The following is a 26,398-nucleotide window of genomic DNA, read 5'->3' on the forward strand; positions in this document are numbered from 1 at the left end:
AGAGATAACTTCAATCTACCAGTCCAGAGCAGCTCAATTACAGCTTTGACTTTCCCAGTGTGCTGCTTTGGTCATACGTAATTTTTTTCAGTCCTGATGAATCAGCAATAAAACTTGATGTCTCATGCAAAACCAAGAATTACTTCTAAACTTGCTTTTGCAACTACATATCTGACGGGGAGCCTCCAATGACAAAAAGCTATTTCTACTTTCAAAGTAGAGGCTAGTAGCTCCTGAAAGCAGCTTAAATAGCCATTCACAAAATAATGCTATGATACAGAATGCTTCAGCCTGACGAAGGTTACGGTCACAGAAGTCATCAGACATTGTAAAAAAACACCAACTAGATTCTTTCTCTATGAAAATAGCTTTAGCAAACAGTAAGCCACTGGCCTACACAAGCTGATGTTTTCCAAATTCAGAACGGTTGCCCTGGTGAATGTTTGTATTTTTGATATCTACAATTTTTGAGAGAAGCTGCTGATGCACAACTGGCAAAAGATGATCCTGCATCCAAAAGCAGCCCAATGCCAGTTTGCAGCAATGGCCATTTTAAGCGGAGAACATTTTGCCACCCAACTGAAAAGCTTGAGTGTATTTGGATGTCTATTTTCAACCATGACTGGGCACATGTTCGCAGGGGAACCAGAGCCACACAAGAATGCTTTCCCTGCTGAATTTCAGGATCATGTCCAAAAATGTGCCAAATTCACATGGCTTCGGTCATCTGTCCTGAAACATACTAAAACTTTTAAACTTGCTTTCTTGAATGCTCAGGAAAGTTGTGAACACACTGAAGGCAAGATCTTCCAACAAAGTCTTAAGAAATCACAGAGACACGGCTACACGTTTTTCCCACAGTACATTACAAGTTTAATTGTGCAAAAATACAGTCACCAAGACTTCAGCTTTATTGTGAACTGAACACAATTCCAGTGATGTACAGGCATGGAAAGAGGTACTACTGTAATTAGAGCAAATACACCGTAATTGTTGTTGAGACAACCAAGCGTTTCGATACAATGAGATCCTGTTCTCAAGTGATTTAGACAACCTGTATTTAACTACTACACGTCAAGAGAATCAAAGAAATGACACCTAAAAGGAAAGCTAGTAGCAGACTAATGAAGTTTAAGACTGCACTAACTCAAAAGAACATTAAAAAATGCTTTAGACAGATTCCCCAGTGATGGCCAAGAATTAGTCTGCGATACTGCAGGTGTGAAGTGTAACTCCGCTTCATTCAACACTGTATATATATTGTGTTTCAGCAAAACAAAAGGCTTTCCTAATGCCAATATTTCTTTCAAGCACAGGAAGATGAAGCATTAACAACCTTTAAAATTGTATTTCAAACTATGAGACACCAATGGTGTTGCAGAAGAAATACATGAGGAAAAAAAAAACCCAAAAACAGAGCTCAGTCCTCTGGCTCCACCACTTAATAAAACAAAAAAACCCCACCACCAAAATAATACATGTGGAAAAAGAAAGACATTGCCGAATCCCCTTGCCCCCATTAAAATCCTCCTGCAGTACCTACATCACTGAGAAAAAAAAAAAGTTTTCAAAGCAATTCCTCTTCTTGTGCATCCATGTTTTAACACAACCAGATCAGACATTGTAATGTTGCTCCGTACAGCTACTTTTTGGTCTTAACAAATCTGCGTGCTTCTTGCAAAAGCGTTTCAACATCTTCATTATCCTTGTCTTCTGAACTTGGTTCCCAGTCAGAGTCTTCATCAGTAAGTTCATGCTCCTCTTCCTCATCATCTATAAAGCTGTCATTAACGTCATATTCATTTGGTTCATCATCACTGGCACCATCTTTCTCCACAGCCCTTTTTCCTGTAGGGACAAAAATGTCATATATTCATGAATCATAAATACAGAACTAAAGAGACCTTCCAGAGACCATCTAGTTACTCTCTCTCCTCAAGAGGAGAAAGAATCAACTAAAGCACTCTACCCAATGCTGACAATTTGGGGTTTGATTTTTCAAGACTCTTATGACAAGCTGTACCATCTCTCTGACCCCTACTGCAGCACTTACCAGTCTGATCACTTAGAAAGTTTTCCTTACTGGCTTTTCTTCTAGCACTTGGAAAACAGCATCAGGCCTCTTCTGAGAACGTCTTCTGATATCAGAAGAAAAGAGTATCAGATAATGTCTTCTGATAACTCTCCTTTCCTTATGGAGTGGCACACACAATTTTCCTAGTTGTCTTCCTGCTACTTCTGTACCTAAACAATACATCTATCTTGCCATTTAGCCTCTAGGTATTGCTAGGCAGCTATTTTGGCCCTAGATTTTCTGCCTTCATCCATCCACACTTACTTAGGGCTATTTTATACTCATACCCTTTGGAATCTGACATGGCTTTTAATTTCCATTCACTTCTTTCCTGAGCTTCAGGTGAGAGAATGGAATCTGCTAGATCACTCGCCTCCTACATTCTCAACTGGGATCCACACCGGGTAGTCTGTGCTTCCTTTCTGAACACAGGTTAAGGAAACAACGCTGAACACTTCTTTCCTGAGTTAGGTGCAGCCTACCTGTTTCCCAGATCAGTTTATTCTATCATGCTGCTTTCTAATCTGCTGTCCATCCATCTTCTTCACAACTTATGTTTTGCGATCAAATTGCCTTCTGCCTTCATAGTATTTCACAATGCTCTGTATTGGCAGGAATCGAAGGCTCGGAAACCTCCATTTACAAGAAAAGGATGCTGTTCGCAGCATGTTCTTAAACTTTTTTAGACAGCTTGTTTTGCAATATTCTTTCAATTGCTCAAACATGTTGGCACATTTAAACCAAGTCCCAGAGGCAGGATACTTCTGCTATTTGAAGAAGCCATATTAAGTCAGTAGTGTCTGTACAAAGCTGCTGCCATGGCAGCATTGCCTTCTTTTATTTATCAGCAGCTGTGAACCTTTGACAAGTTTATTTCCACTGCTTCCTGATTTCGGCAGGTGTGCCTTGCTCTACAAGCTTACATTGTCTCCCACTTTTCTTACATGTCCACAATTCCTAACTAGTCACACTCTGTTAATATTCCAGTTGCATGCTATTCTGCCCTTAGGTCATACCTCTGAGTAAAACCGTGTTCATTCCTCTTCTTCCCAGCCTCCAATTTTTACATTCTTATCTCATCTAGAGATAAATTATCTGTACAAGATCATTGACAGGTTATCTGTTGAGCAATTCTTGTCATCATCTTTCATATGAAACTATAAACGTACTTTTTTTTCTCAGCTACAGACCCCAGTCCAAATCATCAACGTTTATATTAACCATAAGCATTTCTTAGCAACCTCTTGAAACCTCAGGTCAGAGCCCCAGGCACTCAAGCTATGCATGTGGTGAACAAAAGAGAACACCAGTACCTTATGTAGTCAGATCACATCCTCTATCAGTTACATTTTTCTACCAGTGGGAACGTTACTATTCCAGAATTATCTTATGGTCTGACTAACATTTTATACTCTCTTGCAACTCGCACCCAAGATTTTCAAAAGCATTTACAGCATTAGTCAAGCTTCTCAAAAATACACAATTTTGTGGGTGAATTGTGCTACAGAGGCACTGAAGGACCTCCTAGAATAATGTCAGCCATGTGTGACACAGCCAATAATATAACCAAGAAATATCCTATAGCTAGCAATCTTTGAATTCTTTGCCTTACATCGCAATCTGTGTTCTTTGAAGGACTGACTGTGCACCACCTAGCAGAAAATCCTGAAAATGCCAACTGTCAATTTGAGCTGTAATCCACTATTATGCTTGCTAGTGTATTGCTTACCAGACTTCAGAGGAAATTAATCATGCCCATGTTTACCCATACCAGCAGAATATCTTATAAGAATCACAGACTATGGTCCTGCAGAATGAATTATGTCTTGGAGGGCAGAGGTCAAAACGAAGATGCTAAATACACTAAGAACAAAATCCCTCTTCTCCACTAAGCTTATGAGAATAGTAAGCCCAAGACCTGCTTCGCAAATAAAAGCTCTTCTTCACTTTCACAGCACTGTGGGTGGTATTTTACAACAGAAGTAGGAATTCTGGCAAACTACTGATGACTTCCATATTTTTCCGACAAATGCACAAGGAGCGTACTACGTTTCTCCTCCCCATACATCAACGCTTTTAGATTTCAGGAGTGATTGATGCATTTCCTTCCATGTCTTCCCATGCCACCTCTTTCCGCTATAATTTAGTTCAGTCCCACAGCCCCTAAAGCTGCTCTTTAAGCACAATTCTGCCTTTTCCCTAGTACCGTATTTATAAGGATGACCATGAAACTTTCTCTGAAATACCTCCTTCATGTGGGGAGAAAAAGCTTGTTGACCACCCCTTTCAAAGAGTTGTATCTGGAAGTGAGCTTATCAGCTTGCTAGAAAACCTACAAAGAAGCATGTAGGAGAATCCTGCATAGTCCATAGCCACAGCAGGTCATTCATCTAAGTAGCAACAATATAGTGACCTCATTCAGTAGTGACAATTTAATGACAGTATAACTCTGACCTTTTTTTCTTCCTCCCTTACAACTATTCCTCCAGTAATTAGCTTTAGGTTATTTCTCAGAACATAGACCACATTCTCTACAGGCAATTTGTAATCCCTCTGGTAGCAATTAGACTAAAAAATGTTAAAAACTAAACATGCCAAATGTCATGTAGATGGTACCCTTCTTTTCTTGGCTGGTAGAGTTTAAATACACTTGTACAGAAATGAATCCTGCTGTGCTTAACAGTGCAGTTGTGCCAAACAGCAAGAAATAAAGGTTAACAGAGCCCTGACTGTCTGTGTGACCTTGCATGACTCAGTAAGACTGCCTTGGATATGAACTTGCTGAGCACAACCTTTTACAAGCTTTGCCCTCAAGAGAGTGAAGCAAGCCAGTCAAGAAGACATTGCGGGGGGGGGGGGGGGGGGGGGGGGCAGAAATCAGCAAATATGAACAGCACTTTAATTAATTAATTCCATTCTTTGCCCCGTGCACAGAATATCAATTCTTTCCTGGTTCTTACTTAGTACGAAAGGTTGAATTTGACAGACTAAATTTCAATTCCTTGTTTTATATGCTTACAAGAGAAGCACTTTTCCATCCGCAGTCACGCTTGGCTGACCACCTGCCATGAGCTGTACACACAGGATCTACCATTTGGGTAATGAAGGTGTTTTTATGAAAGGCACAGCTACAATTTAAAACCTTCAAGATTAGATTTAGATTTTAGATATGTACACAGTCCAGCTTGTTTAATTATAAAATCTTAACCACTCGCTGCTCTAACAATGCTGCTAACCATTGTCACTGCACTGTAATACGCTTTTCTACAAGGCAGCAGTGATCAAAATGGGGCTGGTACTTGCATCATGGGATGCAGCAAAGCATACAGGTAATAAATATGCCTCAGAATATGCTAGTGCACAGATACAACCATACCGAGCATTCAGTGATAGCAAAAGTGCACACAAAAGTGTAGAAGTAACCTCTTGCATCCACTCACAACAGAAACGGAGGCCAAAACACTTTGCCTAAAAAACTAACTACAGCTATTTGCACTTTTATTTATCTTCTTTAGAAGGCAGATCTATTTTGAGGATTTCTTTAGGAAATGCCCAGCCACACCTTGGTGATCAAGGAAGACAAGCCAGTTCCCACTTTCCATTTGAGACGCAGCAGTTCCACATCCTCATGCCTTGTTCAGGCCAGTGAAAGTGAAGACAGCGTATCATCAGACTTTCAGACTGCTCTTTAAAGCTCACTTTTAAATTATTTTAGAAAGAATAGGAAGCTTCACATCTGGAAGCTGAGACGCAAAAGAAGCCTGGAGACAGAGCTAAAGGATATTTAAAATTAGTAGTCTATGCACCTGCAACATAGAAGTTAACATTGTTGGCAGCAGCAAAGCAAGGTAGGTGCACCATAAATGGAGGAGATATTCATACACAGTATTATAATTTACATTATCAAGAGAGACTACAGCTTGCCCGTGCTACTACATAATCCTCACTGGCAACTAGAAACTAAAGAAAGAAGTGGTTTACAGTGAAAACTGCCCCCAACTCAAAGGCATTAACCTTCTTCTACACTTCAGTCCTAACAAGCCAGTATTTTACCCGAAACATCAATACCTCATAGGAAGTATAAGAAAAGCTCATCAGCACGTTCACAGATATCACTTGAAAGTTATTTAAAGGTCAATGCAATGCAGATGGAGTATCTCAATGTTTCAAGAGTAATCAATCTTTACGGGGCAACCGTAACTAGTTGTGGATGAAATATTGGATTCCTTTCACCCCATTATGACACCTGTGTAAGGAAGGAAGAATCAATTTAGCCACGTGTCTCTCCTTAAAACATTTGTTTGTTTTCTTGTCTGCTTCTAGGGAAGTACAGGTATGCTCATCCAGGAAGCCTGGCACAAATTCAATTTCAGCACTATTACTTGAAAAAAGCAAGCATGGTTTTACTAAAATAATGACTACTTTCTCCTCAGGTAAGTATTATCAAGTATCCCCAGCACTATCAAATGCCCAAAAACCAAAGCAGATCAGTTGCATTCCATGCTGATGTGCCCATTCATACGATTAGAACATACTCACCATTTTTTGAAGTTTGTTGTCGGGTTCCTCTTTCAGTTACTAAAGAATGGAAAGTTATTAGTGAGGACAGAGTACAACCTAGCATAAGCGTTGTTCAATAGAGTTTGCTACAATAGAAGACTGACCTATTAAAATAAATGCTGCAATGGTTGTGCTGTATTTACAAGCATAAAAACTACTCTGCTACCCACAAAACCCAACCCCTTTTTTTGTATTGAATGATTCCTGAGAGATTACCCAGATGAACTGTTCTTACAATTATGAACCATGCCATTTGTAGACAAATGTCATCAATACTGGTTGGGGTTTTTTAAGCAGAAAATTGGTGTATTTCAAATCATTTAAATATTTTCACCATTGTTTCCATAAATGCAATTTCTCCTTAATAATGTCATAACCCTGATTCTTTAAAATAAAATACATTATCATTACATTTCCATAACTGTTCTGCTCTGAAGTACTGTTTATTGCATTGGGATTTCAAGTGGAAAAAATCTCCAAGTCCAATAATCAAGAAAAAGCACAAAAAAATGCAAACTATCTCATTGAATTCTTTAAGAACAGACCAAATGTAAACAGTACATTCCCCTGTGTTTTTCAGCAAGTGTAGTTACTGAAATACAAAAAGGCTAGAAAATTTTAGAATAGAAACTCAGATTCAGTTTTAATTAAATTCCCTCCAAGCCTCAAGAGAACATACATGCAAAAATTTGTTTTCTCAGTAAGAAAATCACTGGTCCAAAAAAAAAAAAATTAAAATAAAATAAAATAAGATGACAGACATGCTTCCAATGTTTTTTTAGAGCATCACAAGACTTTAAAATTGTTACCTGAGGATTTTCTATCAAAAGGAAAATAAGATTAAAAAGTAAGTATGAAATCTTAAGATATAAATCTATACAGTTAAAACAAAATATTTCTGTGTACACATTTTGCTACATGGATGGGAGAAAAGCTACAGAAAATAATTTACTGCAGCATCCATTTGAAATTTTGAGAAATACTTCAGTAACACCTAAGTATATTCCCCGTTTTCATTGTAATACTCCAGCTCTGAATGGGGGAAGTAAAATACAGAGATCCAGTAATATCACACTATACCACATTTAATTTTCAATAAAACCTATTAAACTCATGAAAATAGCCACTTGCCACACAGCACTTTTGTCAATATATAAGAAACAAAGCATGGAAACTACGTCAATTGTGTCTGACCCAGCCCATGTCACTTCAGTTGAAAAACATTTGAAAAAGTGAGTGCAAGTCTGCAGTGGCCAAGCAACCCTCCTTATCACAGTCAAGGGCAAGACTTCAAGCTTAAGAAAAGCAAGGGTGCAGGGCAATACAGCGTAAGCTGCGAATGCTTCACAGTAGCTAAAAGCATTTTAGTCCGAATTTTTGGTATCCATTACTGAGTTTTGGGGGTTCCCCCCCTCCCCCTTTAAGCTATATTGAACAACTCTGCTTACCTGGAGGTGCACTGTGCTTGTATTCTAGCTTGTGCTGTGGATTCTTCCTGCAAAGGAAAAAAAAAAAACAGTAAAAGCTTGATTCGCTGCCTTGTCCCACACTTAACAAGCCCAGAACTCCTTTGTATTTTATGGATAATTTTCTTTTTTTTTTTTAAATAAAATTCTGTGACCAGTGCCTTACCACAGTGTCTCAGCTTATAGAATGTAGGGTGGAAAAAAAGATCAGGTTAAATAAGAGTTCCTCTTGTTTCAGCATTTAAAAAAAAAAAAAATAGATGGCTCATGAAAAACAAGAGATGAGATAAGTTTCCAAAGTTGTACGATAAGATGCATTTGTTCAGCATAATAAGAAGTGATCCAGTTATTTACTCTCACTAAAAATGAAACCAGAGCATAACTTCTGGTACATTAAGTACAATGCATGCACAGTGCATCACTAGGTCTGAGACATCCAGGCATAGCTTCCATATTCTGTAACATAAGGCTACAAATTAAATAATTTGGGAAAATTAAAGAATTTTGAAAGAACTGCTTGTCTCGAAGGATGACAGGGAGAAGCCACAGAAGGATTCTTCAGAGACATTACTCACTTCTGCAGTATGCAAATCCAGCAAGTTCAACATACAAGTTTGTATGTCTTCTATAAAAAAATAGCATCAAAGCAATGAAAGAAAACTTAAAGTCAACATACTCTTGGATCTGCAATATATGTTCCCCTCATTCAGGCTGTGATCCAGGTCATTAACACACTTATTTATCCTCCCCCAAACAATTATCCAATGCTGCTCTAATGTTTTAACTTGGTGCAACTTACATTGTGCTAACTTGTCGTGTCAGTATATTAGAGGCTTTTCTCAGGGCTGCATATTAAAGTAGTTTCAATTTGATTTATTCTTATGCAAGAAATTTTTAAAAAATTCTAACTTCGGAAGAAAACGAGTTCAGTTGTCCTAATTTCTGCTTCTGAAAATAAGCAACAGTTAAAGGCCACTATTTAAGAATGACATACCACCTTACATTGCTTGAAACTTGAGATTAATTTCTGCAACTGAAAAAGTTTTTGTGTATTTTACAAAATACCTTTGCTGTGAAGACTGCCGTGTAAAATCAGTTATTTATGTTTTCTTATTCTTCAAAGAACAGTAATAGTCTTCAGTAGAAAAATCTTATTTTTATGTCAAATAACTTGTGACAAATTCACACACTTCAAGTTGATTTACAATTCTATAGCTACTGCTACCCCAAAGTACATTATGTGTGCGTTAGAAGTGACAGTCATCTGAATAAAAAATGGAAATACAGCTTCCTATTAAATACACTGTACTGAAACAAAAAGAATTGCCTACTTCAGTGTTTTACTACTATCGTCAGCATCAGACCATTTGATCCCAACTCAAGGCACAGCATTTAGACCACTCAATTACGCTCCCTTCAAGTAGTAGCCAACAGTTAAAGACAACAAAAATAACACGAAAACCCTTCAAATTGCATCTGTTGCTTCATTGAAAGCATTATTATCGATTCATGGGTGCCTCCTTTCCTCTACCGCCAAAGAACAAACACAGATTAAGAAATGATCAAGCAATACAGCACAGAAGTTGTCTTATCTGGAAGGAGAGAGAGTTCTGGTTTTGGATAAAGCATCCATTGTACTCTTGAAAAGTATGTTGGCAATTTCATTACCGGTATAAACCCAGATTTCTCATCCTGAGATAAGAAGTTCATCTCATAGATGTTTTTCAGAAAAGAAACACTTCTTCTGCATTAGCTGAATATAACATGGCTTTTTCTTAAAAGCTACCCTCATTTTGTTACATTTCATAGAGAACATGCCTTCAGGATCACCACACTTTCCAGTAGAGAGAGGACAAAATATTTCTGCTCAGGCACCATCTTTATTAACAGCAGCCGTTAGTTTCAATATGCCCCACAGAAGTGCTATTGCCTCAAAATATATCCTTTTGTCCACTGTGTCAATTACACAGCAGTCATTAAACTCTACTAAATAAAAGTGTAAAACCTAGACACTGAGAAACAAAATGGAATAAAACTATCTTTTGAAGAAAATCAACAGTGCTCAAAAGAAACTGTACCAGTGAGCCATAAACTGAATTTTATTGCTGTTACTTATGTTATGCTAACAAATCAAATACTGATTAAAATAGAGGTTTTGTATAAAATCTCAACAAATACTTTATCAAAATTTAAACTAAGAGTTACCTATCAAGAACAACATGTAACAATAAATTATTGTTTACATAAAAGAAGAACGGTTTACTACGTATTGACAAGTGAAAAAGTATTGATCTCTAGGTCATTGAATAGGTTCCAAAAGTCAAGTTTTCATGTTTGCCAGCTGAAATCACTAACAAAGAGTTTGCACAGACTTTGGTGCTTTAAAGGTAGCAGTCTGTCCACAGGAAATTTCAGAAGGCTACAGTCAAGATTTAACATGAAGAACTACTCATTATTCTATTGTCAATTTGCAACTCCAGTGAAGAACATTCTTAACCTGTAAAACAAGAAAAGCCATTTTATCCAGGGTTTCTTACCTATAACAAGCCGTTCCATACGGACATTCAGGCCGGTTATCATTGTTATCCTGAGTTATGATCTCTGTTTCTTGATAGTCATCATCATTAGGGTGACTGAACTGCTGAAAGTGAATGGGATTCTTCCTGCAAAAGACAAATATATACTGAGAACTGACTGTTCCATTTAAACATGAGAAGTGAAAATAAGAAAGGTGTTACTGAATCAGCGACAACTCATTTTTCTGTGGTTACATAAAGAGGAGCTTTTAATGTTTTACTTTACGCAGAATGTAAGACATGTAAGACATACTTTCAGGACAACAGAAAAAAAAGTTCTGTCTCACTGCATGCTGCGAAAGAGGTTAAAACAGAAATTTTCCTGTTTGCCATCAGCTTTAAGTTTCAGACCTCCAACAGTACACAATCTACTGATGTAGTCATATAGCATGAATCTTACTGAGTGGCCGATTTGCTCAGTTATGACTCCCTCTGGAGCTATCAAAGTGCTAAAGAAACCACTACTGAAGTCTTAGCTCAAGCTGGAAGGGCCAATGCATGGCAGCTGAACAACTGCAGTATTAAAGACTTCCCACAACCTCAGGTGATCGCCTATTAGCTTCAGGGAATATGTCTCAATTATTATTTCTGTTCTGCATGCAAGTTACTGTTCACTTGAACACTTCAAATGCCAGCATATTATTCGAGATGGAGCAGTCTACTGGACATTACGTTGATTCTGCTGTCAAGTTTGCCTTGGCTACCATGACATTTTATTTGAAATATCAAATTACAACGACATGAAGTTGTACCACAAGACGTAACAACTCCATATGTAGTTGAGTCACACCAATGTTAGTGATGAGACCACATCGCTAGCATCCATGACTTTTTGCTCTACAACACTTACATAGTTGAATCCAAGGTGAGCAAGTAGTGAATACAAATATGTGCGTCATTGAAAGAACATTTCTACTGCTTCTAGACAATAGGTTTGCATACATACCATACAAGACAAGTCAGCTATGAACAATATCACTTACAGAAGAGTTTGCTTTATAAAACTTCCATAAGTGATGTTAAAAAGAACACAGAAAAATACATTATGACTTCAGGAGAAATTCATGTGACAGATGAAAACACACTACAAAAAATTATGTCAAAGTGAACGTACTGGTACCAAAAGCAAATCTACTTTTTCCCTATGATTTCTTTTAGGGACACTTTTTTCCAAGCATAATATTTAAAAGCAAGAAATGTGAGATATCTTAATAAATGATTTTCCAAAAGACATCAACAAAATACTTCAGTGATGTACCACACTAATTCCCAGAGTACATAATCTTCAATGTGTTTGTGCAGATTATAAAAGTGAACTGCTTGCCTCGAGCAAGAGGAACGACAACTTTAAAATACAGAGTAATTACTGCTTGAATTTACACTTGTTCCAGCTGCATTTAGAAGCACAAAGCCAGAAACATGTTTTGTATGTAGCTAGCTACATACAAAACAGCTTCCTCATTGATCACGGGCATTCTTTCCTTTAAATTCACAACTACCTCTTATGAACTTTATAGGGAACAGTCAATATTAATTTCAGCATTTCAGCTACCACCATAAGAAAAAAGCTTTTGTTGCAGCTTTTGCAAAATGATCACTTAAGCACTGTGAGCTCTACTAGCCACCCAGGCCTCCTTGCAGGCATTCAAAAAAGATTAGGTATTTAGTATTAATACTTTAAATCTCCATTTGCCTGGTATCTTTCAGTCAGGAAACTCAACAAGCAAGCTACAGATAAACTGTTCAATGAGCTACTTATCAAAGATCCAGTGTCCCTTCCATCTATTTACATAGGTGACAGACTTCTTGTCCTGGTCTTTTCTGCTAATTTCTGCAAACTGTACAGTAAGTAAATACTGTTTCACTAGAAATCATTGCAAGGTTACATTTAACAGTCTTTTATTTTACGACAAGTTCTCAGGAAACATCGCTTGTTATGCCAAATTCGGAGTGGCTGCCTACTTCTTTTCCCATTTGAAAATAAATGGGATGAAACAAAGTCATTTTAGAGGCTACTTGCTTTGTTTTCTAAATGCACTGAGCCAACCTACCAGCAATATTAGCAAGAATTTTCAGGCACTTGAAGCAATTCATCTTCTCAAAGGAATACAGAAGCAACCAATGTTCTATGAAATCATTTTAATATTTATTCCTACAATAAGATACATGTAGCATCATAGTCACCAAGGAAAGAAGGCCTAATAGCTGTCGATTAGCCAACCTATTGTATTTTAGGAGATACCCATTTCCTTTCAAAAATTCACGTTGAAACCTACTTGAACAACACCAAACAGCCCTTATTAGAGGAGACACAAAAAAAAAAAAAAAAGAAAGAAAGAAAAAGAAAGTAGTATGGGAGGAAGGAGGAAGAGAAACAAAAGGGTCTTGATGTATGCTCCCTATCACTAGGCTTCAGGATTCTTTGGGCCAGTGGATGATGCTCCTCAAATTATACATTACCTGTGAAGCACCTTGAACATGTCCTACTTCAGATGCTCAGGACTAGTAGAAACATTGTATTGTATCTTACCTTCACCTGGATAATTTGTACTTATTCCACTTCTATCTGTTGTGCAACAATACCCAGCAAAATAAATAGAAGCGGAGAAGTGCATAGCTTATATTAAGCAAACATTTTCCCTTCTTGCAAAAATCTAAAGCTTCTTCCTTTTATTAAGGGTTTGGTTTGTTTGAGGGTTTTTTTTTTTTATTTTTTTTAGACCCAAGAGATTTGAGTTGTAAGAGCACAACATCTATCATGCTCCAAGTTGCACTCCAAAGTTAGTTAGTTTCACAACAAAACCTCACTGCACAGGAATATGTTATTCATTTGATCAAAACAAAATCATGAAGCTTTACTGACACAAAAATTAACCAATTAAAAGCCTATTTTAAGAATAAAGTTTTATGGGAGATTTGCCTTCTCGTAAACATACACAGTTACTGCAGCTTTGCTTTCACAGAAGCTCTGAATTTGTGTACTCACACTTCAAGATGCAGAAACCTATGCAAATAAAACTGCTGAAGTTCTTCAGAATCAATGCAATCATCTCAAGCAGAAGTTGAGTATTACTCAGTGAAATATTTAAGACAGTTTTTTGTCTGTGCAACTCCCAAAAGCAACTTAAAAGCTTTTTCTAAAGCAAGTTTAACTGATTAGGTCAGAATCCCTGGCTCTTTATAATCACACCCAGAAAAGACCCCTGCCATTTCAAGGGCTTATTTTCTCTGCTACTGAAGTAGTGAAATTGTCATGAATTACCAGCACTAGTTATAAAGCCATAGAATTCAAGCCTGAAGTTATGCTACAACTGCACGTAAGATGTTTCTAAGTTCTAAATTGTAAGTCTTATTAGAATACAGGACTTAAAAAAAGACAGATGCAGGTCCTCAGCTGCCAGATTTACAAGCTTAAGGTGAAATGAAAAACAATTACTTTCATAAACAAACAAAGAAAGTGCAAAGTATTTAGAAGAACGCATATACAAATCCAAAGGTTGGTTGCGCGTGACCTGCATTGACAGTTATAGGAAAGATTTACATGAACTGAGTCTGCAGAGAACTGTATTGCAGGCCAGCAAAAGGACAGAATTGTGGACAAAAATTGTGAGTTATAGTTTTAGAGATGACAGTTCAGGTCTACCACACCCCTTCTATGCAGCCCTTGAAAAAGGGGGGTTGGGTTTGGATTTATTTTTAATGCCCTATTCTTCTAACTTTGGAAAAACAAGCAGCAGACAAGAAAATTAACACAAGACAGTATTGAAAGAGTAAGTTCCTTGACAACAAATACAGTCAGATATAACATCCACAGAGCGTTTTGCCTCCTAGCAGTTTCAATTTGGTAAAGCTTCAGGCTAGCTCAGAAAGAGAATCTGACACTGAAGGATGATGACAAGAAGAATTCCTGGAGCAAGAGATGCGCATGAAGCTTGACTCTTTCAAAAGCAGTGTTTTCAAATTTATAAATTAAGAAACTAAACTATGGGTTACAAAGTCATTTCCTAAATGTTTAAGGTACATGTTAGAGAAATCTAATAAAATTAATAGAACTAACATTTAATCTTTTCAATTTGTGCTATTTTACTAGGCACCTACCAAAGGTGCCTAAGTAATATCCAGAAGAGAAGTACCTCTTAATAGGAGTTTACAAAATAAAGACTAGAACTCTGAAGAGCATTTAGTTATTGAACAAATGCCATTTTATGAATAAGAAACCTCACTTAGAAAAAAACTTTAAGGAACTGTTATGGTTACCAAGGCAGTACTCATTTAAGATGTTGACTCCTACAGCACATCTTGTTAGAGGACACCATTCATAAGGTTAAAGTAATCAAGGAGAGGGAAACCAACTACCCATTGTACTCAAAAGAGCATTCAAAGCAACTCCTCTTCCTTAGCAACTCTAAAAACTAGTTTTTACTCAAGGAAAACACCACACAATGAAAAACTGAATATGCTACTGTGCTGGTTTTGGCTGGGATAGAGTTAATTTTCTTCATAGTAGCTGGTATGGGGCTGTGTTTTGGATTGGTGCTGGAAACACCAGCAAAATTCAGTGATGTTTTTGTTGCTGAGCAGTGCTTACACAGAGTCAGGGCCTTTTCTGCCTCTTGCACCACCCCACCAGTGAGGAGGCTGGGGGTGCACAAGAAGTTGGGAGCGGACACAGCTGGGACAGCTGACCCCAACTGACCAAGCGGTATTCCAGACCATACAATGTCATGCTCAATATATAAAGCTGGGGGAAGAAAGAGGAATGGGGGGATGTTCACGGTGATGGTGTTTGTCTTCCCAAGTAACCGTTACGCATGGTGGAGCCCTGCTTTCCTGGAGATGGCTGAACACCTGCCTGCTGATGGGAAGTAGTGAATGAATTCCTTGTTTTGCTTTGCTCGCACACAGGGCTTTTGCTTTACCTATTAAACTGTCTTTATCTCAATCACGATTTTTCTCACTTTTACCCTTGTGATTCTCTCCCCCATCCCACCGGAGGGGAGTGAGCAAGTGGCTGGGTCGTGCTTAGTTGCCAGCTGGGGTTAAACCACGACAGCTATCAGTGTGTTCCTTCAAGGCATCCATTCACGTCGCACATACATACGTGTTCTGTTAAAAATATGGGTAACTGCAATGACTTGCTTTAATCTAACATCGCTATCCCATCGATGCAGAAAGACTACTTGGTGGTCTTGCATTAAAAGCAAATACTAAGACAGACCACAAAGCATATTTCTTTTGCTGGAAACAAGCAGGTTTAGTATCATGACATTTCTGGCAGATCAAAGCTGATGTTTTTGATACTTCATATTTACAAACTTCTCCAACAGAAGATTTTATGTGTTATTCCAGAGCATTCTTTTTTTCTTACAAAGCAATACTTTCCAAAAGTATTGCTGCCAAAAGTTTTAGAATAATAACCCAAGAACAAATGTGCACAGACAGACTCCAATTCCATATTACCTGTAACTAAAATTTGCGTTCCTAAACATTAGGAATCCTTCAGCATATTAGACCAGCTAATTCATTAGAATCAGCTTAACCCCCATACAGGGTAAAACTTGTCTTAGCAAAATTAAAAGTAGCTGGAGCAAACTAAAGGCTGCATTTGTCCTACTGGATCAGCTTAACTGCCTAATAAAACATGTTTACATCATATTCATTAAGGGCAAAATTTGAGATATGTAGAAAAAAAGCTACATGAAAGCTAAAAATCTGATGTGTTTGTTAACAGCTTTACACTTTTGATTTACACATCAAACATAAACAAGAATCCGTTTACTTATGCTTGCTTGTTTTCTAAACAACCTCACTGTTTTTCCTATTGTTCAAGTCCATTGGTGGAAAAAAGGGGGGGGGGAAATCCCATTTCCTGGCTCAGCCTTATCTTTTGTGCTTACAGTGTACACAGATTTATCTAGAGCTCAAAGCCTTCTCCTAAATGCAGTCCTCAGGTCATTGGTAATTTCCTAGCCTCAAGACCACCTCTAGATTTGTACTTTCCCTTTGATACATCAACACATGTTACTCCAGATCTTTTCTGGGCGGAAAGAACTGACAGGAGGCCAGACACTCAGCACAGGTGTTTTGGAAGTTCGCTGGAACATTTGTATCGCACAAAACGTTTATATGACAGATCTTTCACTGTGAAGGGTGAGGACGTGGGGGGGGTGGGGGTTGTTCTTCACTTGAAGTATTACCAAAGACACTGACAAGGTAAGGGTTAACATGGGAGTTTGTAAGTATGCTTTGTTCTGGTTTTAGGGAGGGACTGAAAGCATTAAAAAAAAAGAAAAAATAAAAAAGGCAGACTGGCCAATTTATAATAAAAGTAGTTCTTGATTATTTAGGGATGACAAATAGTAAGTATTTTAAATATTCAGATCACTAAACATGCAATAACTTCAATAAATACAATCGTCTTTCATAAAAGTTTAATCTAATAATAAAAAAGCCTACAGGGTATATGTTGGGCATTTCAACCATTTACATCCCTTCTCCCTGCTGGTACATGTACTGTACACAAAGGTTTTTTATTTCTTTTCTTTGTAAAATTTTTTATTTCTTTTCTTTTTTTCTTTGTTTCTTATTTCCTACAACACTTCATCTTTTAATTTGCTGAAATACGTCATACCTTGTTTGGGTTATATTAGCAGTTAGCAAGACATCCTGGCTCCTCCTGTTATAGTCTTAAAATTCTTGTTATGCCATTTGTTTCTAATCAGTCCCCTGCTTAGCAAAAGATTTTTTTTTTTTTTTCAAATCAAAGCTTGTAACAACTTTACTGTTTTCTCTTCCATAGCTAATACATTACTTCTTAATAATAAGCTATCTTAAGCTAGTTTTAATTTTGCTTTACCTGTAACAGCCTTTTCCATACATGCAAGGTGTCCTCTTATGCTTGTTCTGTTTGGAGCTTTCTGAAGCGTCTGCACTTCTGGTTGAATCAGAAATCTCAGTCTCGTAATCCAGATTTGCATCAGGCTCAAGAACCCCTTCCTGGGCACCAAAATATTGGGAAGTCCTGCCCCAGTGAGCTTGTTGGCTTGTAGAACCAGTAATCTGCTCTTTGTTTTCCGTTTCCTCTATTATATTTGTTTTACTGGAGATCTGACCTATTCTTTTAGACCATTTACTATGCAGCTGCCTATCATTTTTTTCCAGAGAACTTCCAAGGTTTTTTGTTCCAGTCTTGCCATTTCCTTCCATGTTTCCAAATCCAGATGTATTCTGTGGAACAAGGTTACATTTTGAAGGACCTGAATATTTACGCTCTTCAGAATTAAAAAGCTTTAAGGTCAAACTCTGCCTCATCTCATCATTCCGGTTTTCAAAATCAAAGAATCATAGAACAGCCCAGGCTGGAAGGGACCTTGAAAGATCATCTGGTCCAGCCTTTAAAATCTTCTACTCCACCTTCCAAACTCAAGTTAGCTGCTAGATACAGCTGCTGAATAAAATGCTCAAGGTAAGAACGCACACACACAGACAATTTAAAGAAAAACTTATCCTAGAGCTCCTGTCCTCAGCTTCAGTTCCCTCACAACACAGTCAGGCTCCTCTCTCACCACCTCAGTTTGTGAATAGTCCGAGGACTTTAGCTTAAATTAACTTTCAATTAAAAGTACTGCTCCTGAAAAAATGAATGGAGGTTATACATGTGAAGATATAGTAGACTCTAGAAGAAATATATTTATCTATATATGGGAATTCATGATATATACCTTGAGCTTAATCCCACCCCAATACATCTTAAATGCTTCAGCTCATGACTCTAAATCATAAAACAGTTTATCAGTAGATACCATCAGGCAAAGATTTCACTTTTGATAAATACTGCATTTTAAATTCTGGAACATATGTACACTTAAAGTAAGAGATGTGTGCTTTAGAAAAATAATATGAGATACATAACCAAGACAGGAACATTGTCCCAACAACCAAGACATTACCTGGAAGCATATCTATATTGAAGGTTGAACCTGATACACTACAGAACTATTCAAAGGTCACTGCTCTCTACAGTTTATTATCTAAGTTCCCCCGCCAGTAAATTTATACTTAGTTTACAGGGATGTGTTTGGCAGAGCTTGAAAATCCTATTTGTGGTTTCCTATTTGATTTTGTTCCTTTTGATGCGAGTCTAACAAATTGTTAGCCAAAACCAGAGACAATTACATTTGAGCAGCAATGTGATTAAGAAAGGGAAAAGTCAGCATTAATATCAAATGATCCTGACAGCAGCATATTTAGCAAGCCAACTTGGAGATAGAGATGACTCTTCTATTGAGACTCCCAAAATAAAGCTCAGCAAACAACTGCAGTTAAGGAAATAAGCATTCCCAGAAAGGTTAAATTACTTTTTCTAACTAATTTGCCACTCCCACTTGTGACTTCTCTCTGCTACATACTTCAATCCATTGCCTATATTGTATCTAATGAGAGTAAATACTTTCAGTTTTATTATGGTGATCAGTTAAAAAACAGGTTGCAATCAAGGAAAACCAAAGACAACAGCTCTATTGGCACTGGTTATAACATGTATATGACCTCACTGCCATCTGGCGGCTGCTGGCGCTTAGAAGAATTAAGATTCTTTTTACTTCCTACCCTACAGCAGATTTTCTCAATTGCCTTAAATATGACAGCAGGAGAGTGATTTTGGTTTTGATACAAAAATTCCAGTCTTTTAGAGCTCTCCGATTATTACTTTTGCTTGCACTAACCCATTATTTTTTCTACAAAGCTCTGAAGGCAATTTCTTATGCTGTGTTTGAGATAAAAATGATTTATGAAATTGTTAGAAAATAAGTAAGGCTTCATACTTACAAATTGCAAAATGAAATAATTCATTATGTAGTCACTCACCTTATACTGTGACAACGAGAAAACAGCACTGCAGCTGGTATTAATGTACCTATCCACCACAAAGCTCACCATTTTTCAGATTAAAAGATACCACTATGTTCTATCAAAACTACCCTGAAGGTTACGCTCTCCATGAGTAGATCATTTCAATTAACCTTAAGATTTAATTAAAAAACAAAACCAACCCCCAATTGTTTTCAGTGTCAAAACCAATGAAGCATACCAAATAATAGTATTTTAAGTGTTTTATCAGATCCTATAACAGATCCAGGCAATTCTAATGCTAGAGGTTAGAAACACCTCCCCAGGCTGTGCACTTAAAGAAAAAGTCAGTGAAAGCCTCAGTTTGCTCTCATCAGAATACGTTTTGTTTGTCTTTGATAATGATCCTTCTCTTTTCATTACTAACAGGGTGCTATCAGTAAGTATTTAACTGCCTATAAAAGCAGCTGTACTTTGGGGACACATTGACCAGCTGGACTGAAACATCTGTTCACTCACTGCCACAAACTGTTTTGGATTTCAGATTACTTTTTTTTTTCTTTTTTTGACTCAAATTTTGAGATAGTGGCATAAGCACGCTCCCTGCTATTTTTCTTCATAATTTAGCAGTTGTTAAACTACATACCATAATTTTCTGACCACAAAACTTCACCAACTAGAATGGCACTACTTTGGGCAAAATCCAGTGTTGAATTACGTCAGTGTCATGCCATCACCTATCCCTAAAGGGTTCTCAGAAAAAGAAACCACAAACCAAGCCACTCCTAGGACCAGTACTTTGGCCCATGTCTTCCAGCCTCTTGCTGTAAAGCTGAAAGTCTAGTATTTCTGTGGACCGTTTGGGGCCTAAACCCCAGATCCCAAGAAGGAAATGCAGAAAACCAAGTCTCTGAAGGCTTCCAGGATCCTTGCTATAGACCTATCCAATGGACTGGCATTTCAAAACAACTGTTAAACAACAATGCACAAGCAGAACATATAGTTACGAGGTAGACCCAACCTTCAACATGACATTGCCAACTACGTTCTCATTTTTTTAAATACCATGGTTCTGCCCTGAGCCAAAAAATTACCTGAGATGAAGGAACAGGGATGGAAAGACAGCTCCTTTTCCCTTGATCTTGCTCTTCACCTTCAAAAGTTTCTTCAGAGGCTAATCTTTTTTTCTGCTGCACATTTACTTCTGATTTTAATGACTCCATATTACTTTCTCCCCTTCCTTGGCCTTTTTTCATTCTACTACCTTAAAAGAAAAATAAAAGGGTACCTTTGGAATGCAACTTTTACAGTGAAATCCTGGCCACATTAGAAATCTAAAGCTAGATTGAAGGGGAACACTGGGCAACAAGCATGAGAAATAGCAGCAGTTGTGCATGCGCTGTTTCAACAGCACATTTTTCACTTCCTGCTTATAGGAGTAAAAAATATGTTTTAGAAAGAAACAGATGCTGGAGGGGGGCAATTTGGAGGAAAACAATAAACATGTGGCAAAGAATATTCTGGACTGACTGTATCAGTATGACTGACAATTTCATTCACACAATATGAGCTGATCAAGTAAACCACATGTCCAAGGATGGCGACTGTTACCACAGACCTTTCATGTAAGTATCACTTCAAACTACCAGTTTATATACAAAAATATCAATTAGGACATGGCAGAATCAGGGTATGCCCACTTGCCTAGTCAACCACATCACAGTTGATTATTTCATCAGCCAGTAACCAACAGAAAGACAGTGAATGTTGTGCCTCTCTTTGGAAAGGTTCACATCTCAGAAAACCAAAAGATCTCTGTACTGAAGTAGTATTTTCTGGACACACAGCTGGGAGACAGCTAGGGCCATTGTCCTGGTTTTGTTATAGCTCCATCTGCTGCAAAATGCATTCAGAAGGAAGATACTTGATCCCATTTTGCAAGGCTTCAAAAACTCTCCCCCTTCAAAAAATACTGATGTGCTGGAGTTATGTGTATGAAGCAAGGAGTTTTTCCAAATTTTAACGTCTGACTTCAAAACCGCTAATCAGTGTTAACCTTTTCAATAGGAAGACAGACAGAAAAAAATAAAAGGGCAGCCTTCCCATTCAATACCACCCTAAAAAGATGCAAACCATTTCACAATTTTAAGGAAATATTTTAGACTTCCAGAAGAGATTGGTTGTTTTATTAAAGCAGCCCATTCTAAGCTGGAATCATTATCTCACATAATGACTTTTTAAACAGCTCCAGTAGTGTTCGAATGTATCCCTAGCTCCCTCAAGGTCAGGCCTTCAGCTGCACACAGATACCCCTTGCCCACACAGCTCCAAATCTCAACACTTACGTGATCAAAATGTTCAGTCTTTGAAACAAACATTATATACATATAGATAACAAACATTGTAGTACTTGTGGAGAAACAAACAAAAAACCCCACCCCAACCAAAAAACCCCAAACCCCAAACTCCAAACATAAGAAAATAATCACACTAGGGCGCAACTCAACATAGCCAGCGGAAGTCTTCTGATACATGCAATTTTTAATCCGAGTGAATAAGCCAGCAGTGAATAGATGAGGGAAGGAGGGAGGGAGGGAGGAGAAAAAAAAAAGAAAGAAAAAAAGTAAAGTTTCTTTTGCTTCTTACAATTTTCTCAAAATTAGCTTCTGAGGAAAGGAACAGGCAGGGTAGCCGATGGCACAGGACAGAGGTGTTTAAAGCCACAATTGCCCAGGTGAAATCCATCCAGACACCTGCATTTACTACAGCAGGTAAGAAGCAATTGGTCAGACACTGCATGAAATACTTCTGCAGGCCTCCTCAGGCATCAAGAGCCAAATGTTTTCATTACACCATCTCAGCAGGAATAGCAGGTGGAAGGAGAGGTATTAAAGAATAGGTGTTGGACACAGAGGAGCAGACATGCACACACCAGCCACAGTTCATACACTTAGACTTAACGAAGGAAACTCAGCAGTTAGCACCTAAACCACCTCACATCTCACCAAAGAACGGCAAGCAGGGTGGGGCTTGCTGTCTTCAGCATAGAGAAAGATAGAAACGCTGGGGGACTGTTGTTAATGTACGTAGTCATTTTCCTTCTCTTCTCTCATTTCTTTAGTCCTCCGGTTCTATTGATAAAAGTCATCAGACCAATAAATACCTTGTGATAAGTTTGTCAGAGAATGTCTAATGGCAGTTTTAGAAGTCTTTACAAGCTCCCAGGACCAAAGCCAGACATGCCAGAAAAATCATCTTGGGATTGTGCCAATGCAGCACCCTTGTGTCTCCTGTTGATAGTGACTAAACACAGTATTCTGCTGCTGTTACTGCTAATACGCAGCAGTAAAAGTTTATCATACGTTCAGCAATTTCCTTTTGCAGGAAGGACAAAAGGGAATGCAATACTATTTTCGCCTCACATTAGTAAGAAATTACTATACTGCAATGAAATGTTCCTCCTAGGAAGTAACTTTGGACTAAGTCATCAAGTTTGATTTAGTCACAGTTAAAAAACTAACACACACCACCACTCAAAAAACCCTACCTTTAAAACCTGTGAAATTAGAAGAATCTAATTTAGAAGAGCATACACCAGTGACTTAAATGTGGAGAAGGCTTGGAATTAAAGGTACAGAAACTACCTAGAATTTACATGCTAAACAAAACAGGCAAGTTTATAGGGAAGGGCTCCAGAACATCAGCTGTCCAAAGAGAATATATCACCTGGCATTACAAAAAAAAAAAAAAAGAAAAAAAAAAAAGGAACAGAAAGAAAATCAACTGATCAAAGAGCACTGTCACACCCGTAGACAACAGAAGTCAGTCTCTGTCAGCTGCCAGGCACAGAACGTGGAAAGAGAAGTAACAAATTAATACTTTCTACCACCACCATTATAATTTAAGAAAATTATATCAAAGCACGTAAATGTACATTGGTACGCAAACATACTACACTGCAAACCTACCTATTTTCATTACAGGCTCATAGATCCTCTGAACCAGGAGATCTCTTTCCAGCATCCAAGATGGAAGCACTCTCTTTCTTTGAATAGATTTTGACTGTTCAGTTTCATTGCCATCAGAAGGAGGAACCTGAAACAGTATTTACTGTTTAGTACCTTTCTCCAGTTACAGAAGGGGTGGAAAAACAAGAACACAAGTTTGTACACAGTTACGTCCTTCAAACGCAGCCTGGATTACCACCGATCTTCTGGATGGTGCCCATTGTCTGAAATTTTTTTTACAGTTCCTACTCACTCAGAAAAACAACATCTATAGAAATCTTCATTCAGTTAAAAAAAACCTCCCTAAACCTTTAGAATAAATATCTAAAAGGCTACAGACTGAAAGTTTCATCTTGCTATAGAGTTACCACACACAGAAATCAGAGAAAGAGAAGGTTTAACAAACAAATGCCTATTTGTCAAAAAAACAGGAAAGTCTTGCCAGCATTCTCTCAATTCCTTTCTCCAGAAAGGAACCACACTCTAAACAAATTAAATACACCAAAGTCATGTTCAGTACATACTTATGTACTGAAAGTAATACTATCAGTTTGAATCTCTGCTTACTAAAAAGTAAGCATCCATCCCAGGAATCGCAGCTACAGTAAAGGCTGACATTTCATTTGTTGTACATATTTATCTACTGTACAATGATGTTGACCAATGTGTCCCTTTAAGCACTATGTTGCTGGATACACAACAGAAGACCTAAGAAAAATCCCACTGGCTCCATACACTATTTATCAGACTGCGTGAAAGCCATTTTACCTGGCAACATTTAAAAAAAAGCAGACATGCTTGCTTTGAAAATTCTGTTTTGCTGGACAGGATGCTGGCTGCCAAGGAAAAATCGGAGGGTTATTTATCTGCGTGTTTGTATGGACCTTAACAACACAAATCCATCACAGCTATACCATTCAAATGAAATGTGCTGGCTAGAAGTAATATCTGTTTATAGTGTACTAGCAGGCTAAGGCATCTACAGTCCAACTACAGGCTCTCAAGATATAAATTTCAGAGTCTTTTACGGTGGTTAAAGAACAGTCATTCATTCCCTTAGGTCTTCACAGGTACTTACCGTTTAATTACTGATACAGACCAGAGACCAGAACTGGACTTTGTTCTGCAGTACTGAACTCGGCTACTGTATTGTTAGTTCAAAATATTCCCATAGCAATAGCAATTTTTGTATATTCCGGAGAACCAATTATTGCAGTATAATTACCATAAACATAAACACACAACAGAAATATATTTATATACTTGTATAGCATACAATCCCAATCAATAAAACAACAGATATTTTGAGCATACAACTTTGCCAGAGATTACTTTGCAGGGTTAAAAAAAAAAAAACAAAACCAAACCCACAACACCTTTACTTAACTTTCAACACATTTACAAACATTAAATTTAATTTAAAAATTAAGCACCCACCAAATGTCTGGAAGTAGGGTCATTTTTTCTCATTTTTGCGGTTCCCAGTATCTCAGCTGGAACATGCCAGTTCTATTAACGATGGACTACGAGACATCTCAACAGGATGAACAGTTGGTCTTTCTTGTGTACCAGCCTCCTGATCTTTTTTCTGCAAAAGCAAATTAATTTTTAGCTAGTCAAACTCACCATGAATATAAACATGTACTTTTCACCTAAACACATAAGTTGGTCTGAACCTTTGCCTTAACACCCTTCTAAATTGAATGTAACATACTCTTACCTCAACTTACAGAGGAAATAAACATGCCTTCCTTTCTACCTTCCACTGAAAGTATTCCACTGAACCAAAGATTTTCCAGTTGCTGCTAACCCCTACTGTACTGTTTTATTTTTCAAGTACATAATTTATACTAGTCGCTGCCGTGACAAAACTTTGAGAAAGCTGAAATTACAGCTTAGAATTTGCTTTACCATAAACCTGTGCAACTTCCCAAGATTTGATTCTATGCTAGAAGACGGGTAACAATGTTAAAATACAGTTTTCAGGATCAGATGCCCAATGAATCCAGTGCTTCTTGGCAAATTCTCGCTAAAGGCTACAAGTCTGCAGCTCTGAGGTGACACCACGTACTCAGGTGCTGGCTTTAAAAGCCTCAGTTCAGAGCCACCAGGTCTGAAATGCTTTTCAGTCACGGAAGTGCACCGAAACCGCAACTGTATTTCCTTCAACGCTTTGCCTTTCCACTAGTCGATTCACTAGCGCAAAGAATTAGGAAAAAAAGTCTAAGTACCGCTGTATTCACTGCGGAGCACCACTCGGGAGTCACTGTCGCCCCTTTCGTAGCTTTTTGCACTATAGGGAAGGTACAGGCTGACCAGCTGAACTGCTCGTTGCCTCGCGAAGAGAAACACAAGAGGCCGAGCTCTGCCCCCCCCCCTTCCCAAACAGGCCCCTCCGGGTGCTTCTCGAGAGGCTTCGGTTCTGCACGCCCCCCCCCCCGCGACGGAGCCGGCACTGCAACGAGCCCGGACCCGGGGCTCCACCGTGTGCCCCTCTAACCACAGCGGACGAAGACACAAAAGAACCCTGACCTCGGGGAGGCGGGGAAGGGGGTGTCCGCGGCACGCCGGCGGCAGGGAGCGGCCTGCAGGAGCGCTGGGAGCGGCACCCTTCCCCTCACGGGAGGCCGGGGGTCGCGGCCGGGCCCCTCGGAGCGGGCGGGGGGCCGCGCCAGCCCGCCCGGGGAAGTGTCGTTAACTCGGGGCCCGCGGCTGTGCTCCTCGGGGCCGAGCTCACCTCGGCGGGTGCTACCGCCGCCGGGACGGGGCACAGCCCGGCAGGAGCCACCGCCGGGGCTCGCCCGAGGGCCGCTGACGCCGCCTGATGACGCACGGGCGCTACGTCACACGCCACCGCCTCCGCGAGCC

General features: G+C 38.6%; 1 protein-coding gene across 3 annotated transcripts; it reads right to left on the reverse strand.

Annotated features, from left to right (window-relative positions):
* Nucleotides 1–843: 843 nt before the first annotated feature.
* Nucleotides 844–26,398, reverse strand: APLF (aprataxin and PNKP like factor). Of its 3 annotated transcripts, none has more exons than XM_052784144.1 (9): nucleotides 26,063–26,398; nucleotides 24,968–25,118; nucleotides 23,488–23,618; nucleotides 20,618–20,783; nucleotides 17,533–17,903; nucleotides 10,638–10,763; nucleotides 8,083–8,129; nucleotides 6,614–6,652; nucleotides 844–1,848 (listed from the first exon to the last, which is right to left on the reverse strand). In XM_052784144.1, the coding sequence occupies exons 2-9, from the start codon at nucleotides 24,998–25,000 to the stop codon at nucleotides 1,643–1,645; spliced, it is 1,119 nt and encodes a 372-aa protein (XP_052640104.1). In that variant the 5' UTR covers nucleotides 25,001–25,118; nucleotides 26,063–26,398; the 3' UTR covers nucleotides 844–1,642. The 3 variants fall into 3 exon arrangements, with proteins under 3 accessions (XP_052640104.1, XP_052640105.1, XP_052640106.1); XM_052784146.1 differs by lacking the exon at nucleotides 26,063–26,398 and adding an exon at nucleotides 2,054–2,138 and having other exon boundaries at nucleotides 1,678–1,848; nucleotides 24,968–26,007; XM_052784145.1 differs by lacking the exons at nucleotides 6,614–6,652; nucleotides 26,063–26,398 and having other exon boundaries at nucleotides 24,968–25,995.

The sequence above is a fragment of the Harpia harpyja genome, chromosome 4, assembly GCF_026419915.1.
Source record: "Harpia harpyja isolate bHarHar1 chromosome 4, bHarHar1 primary haplotype, whole genome shotgun sequence".
NCBI lineage: Eukaryota > Metazoa > Chordata > Aves > Accipitriformes > Accipitridae > Harpia > Harpia harpyja.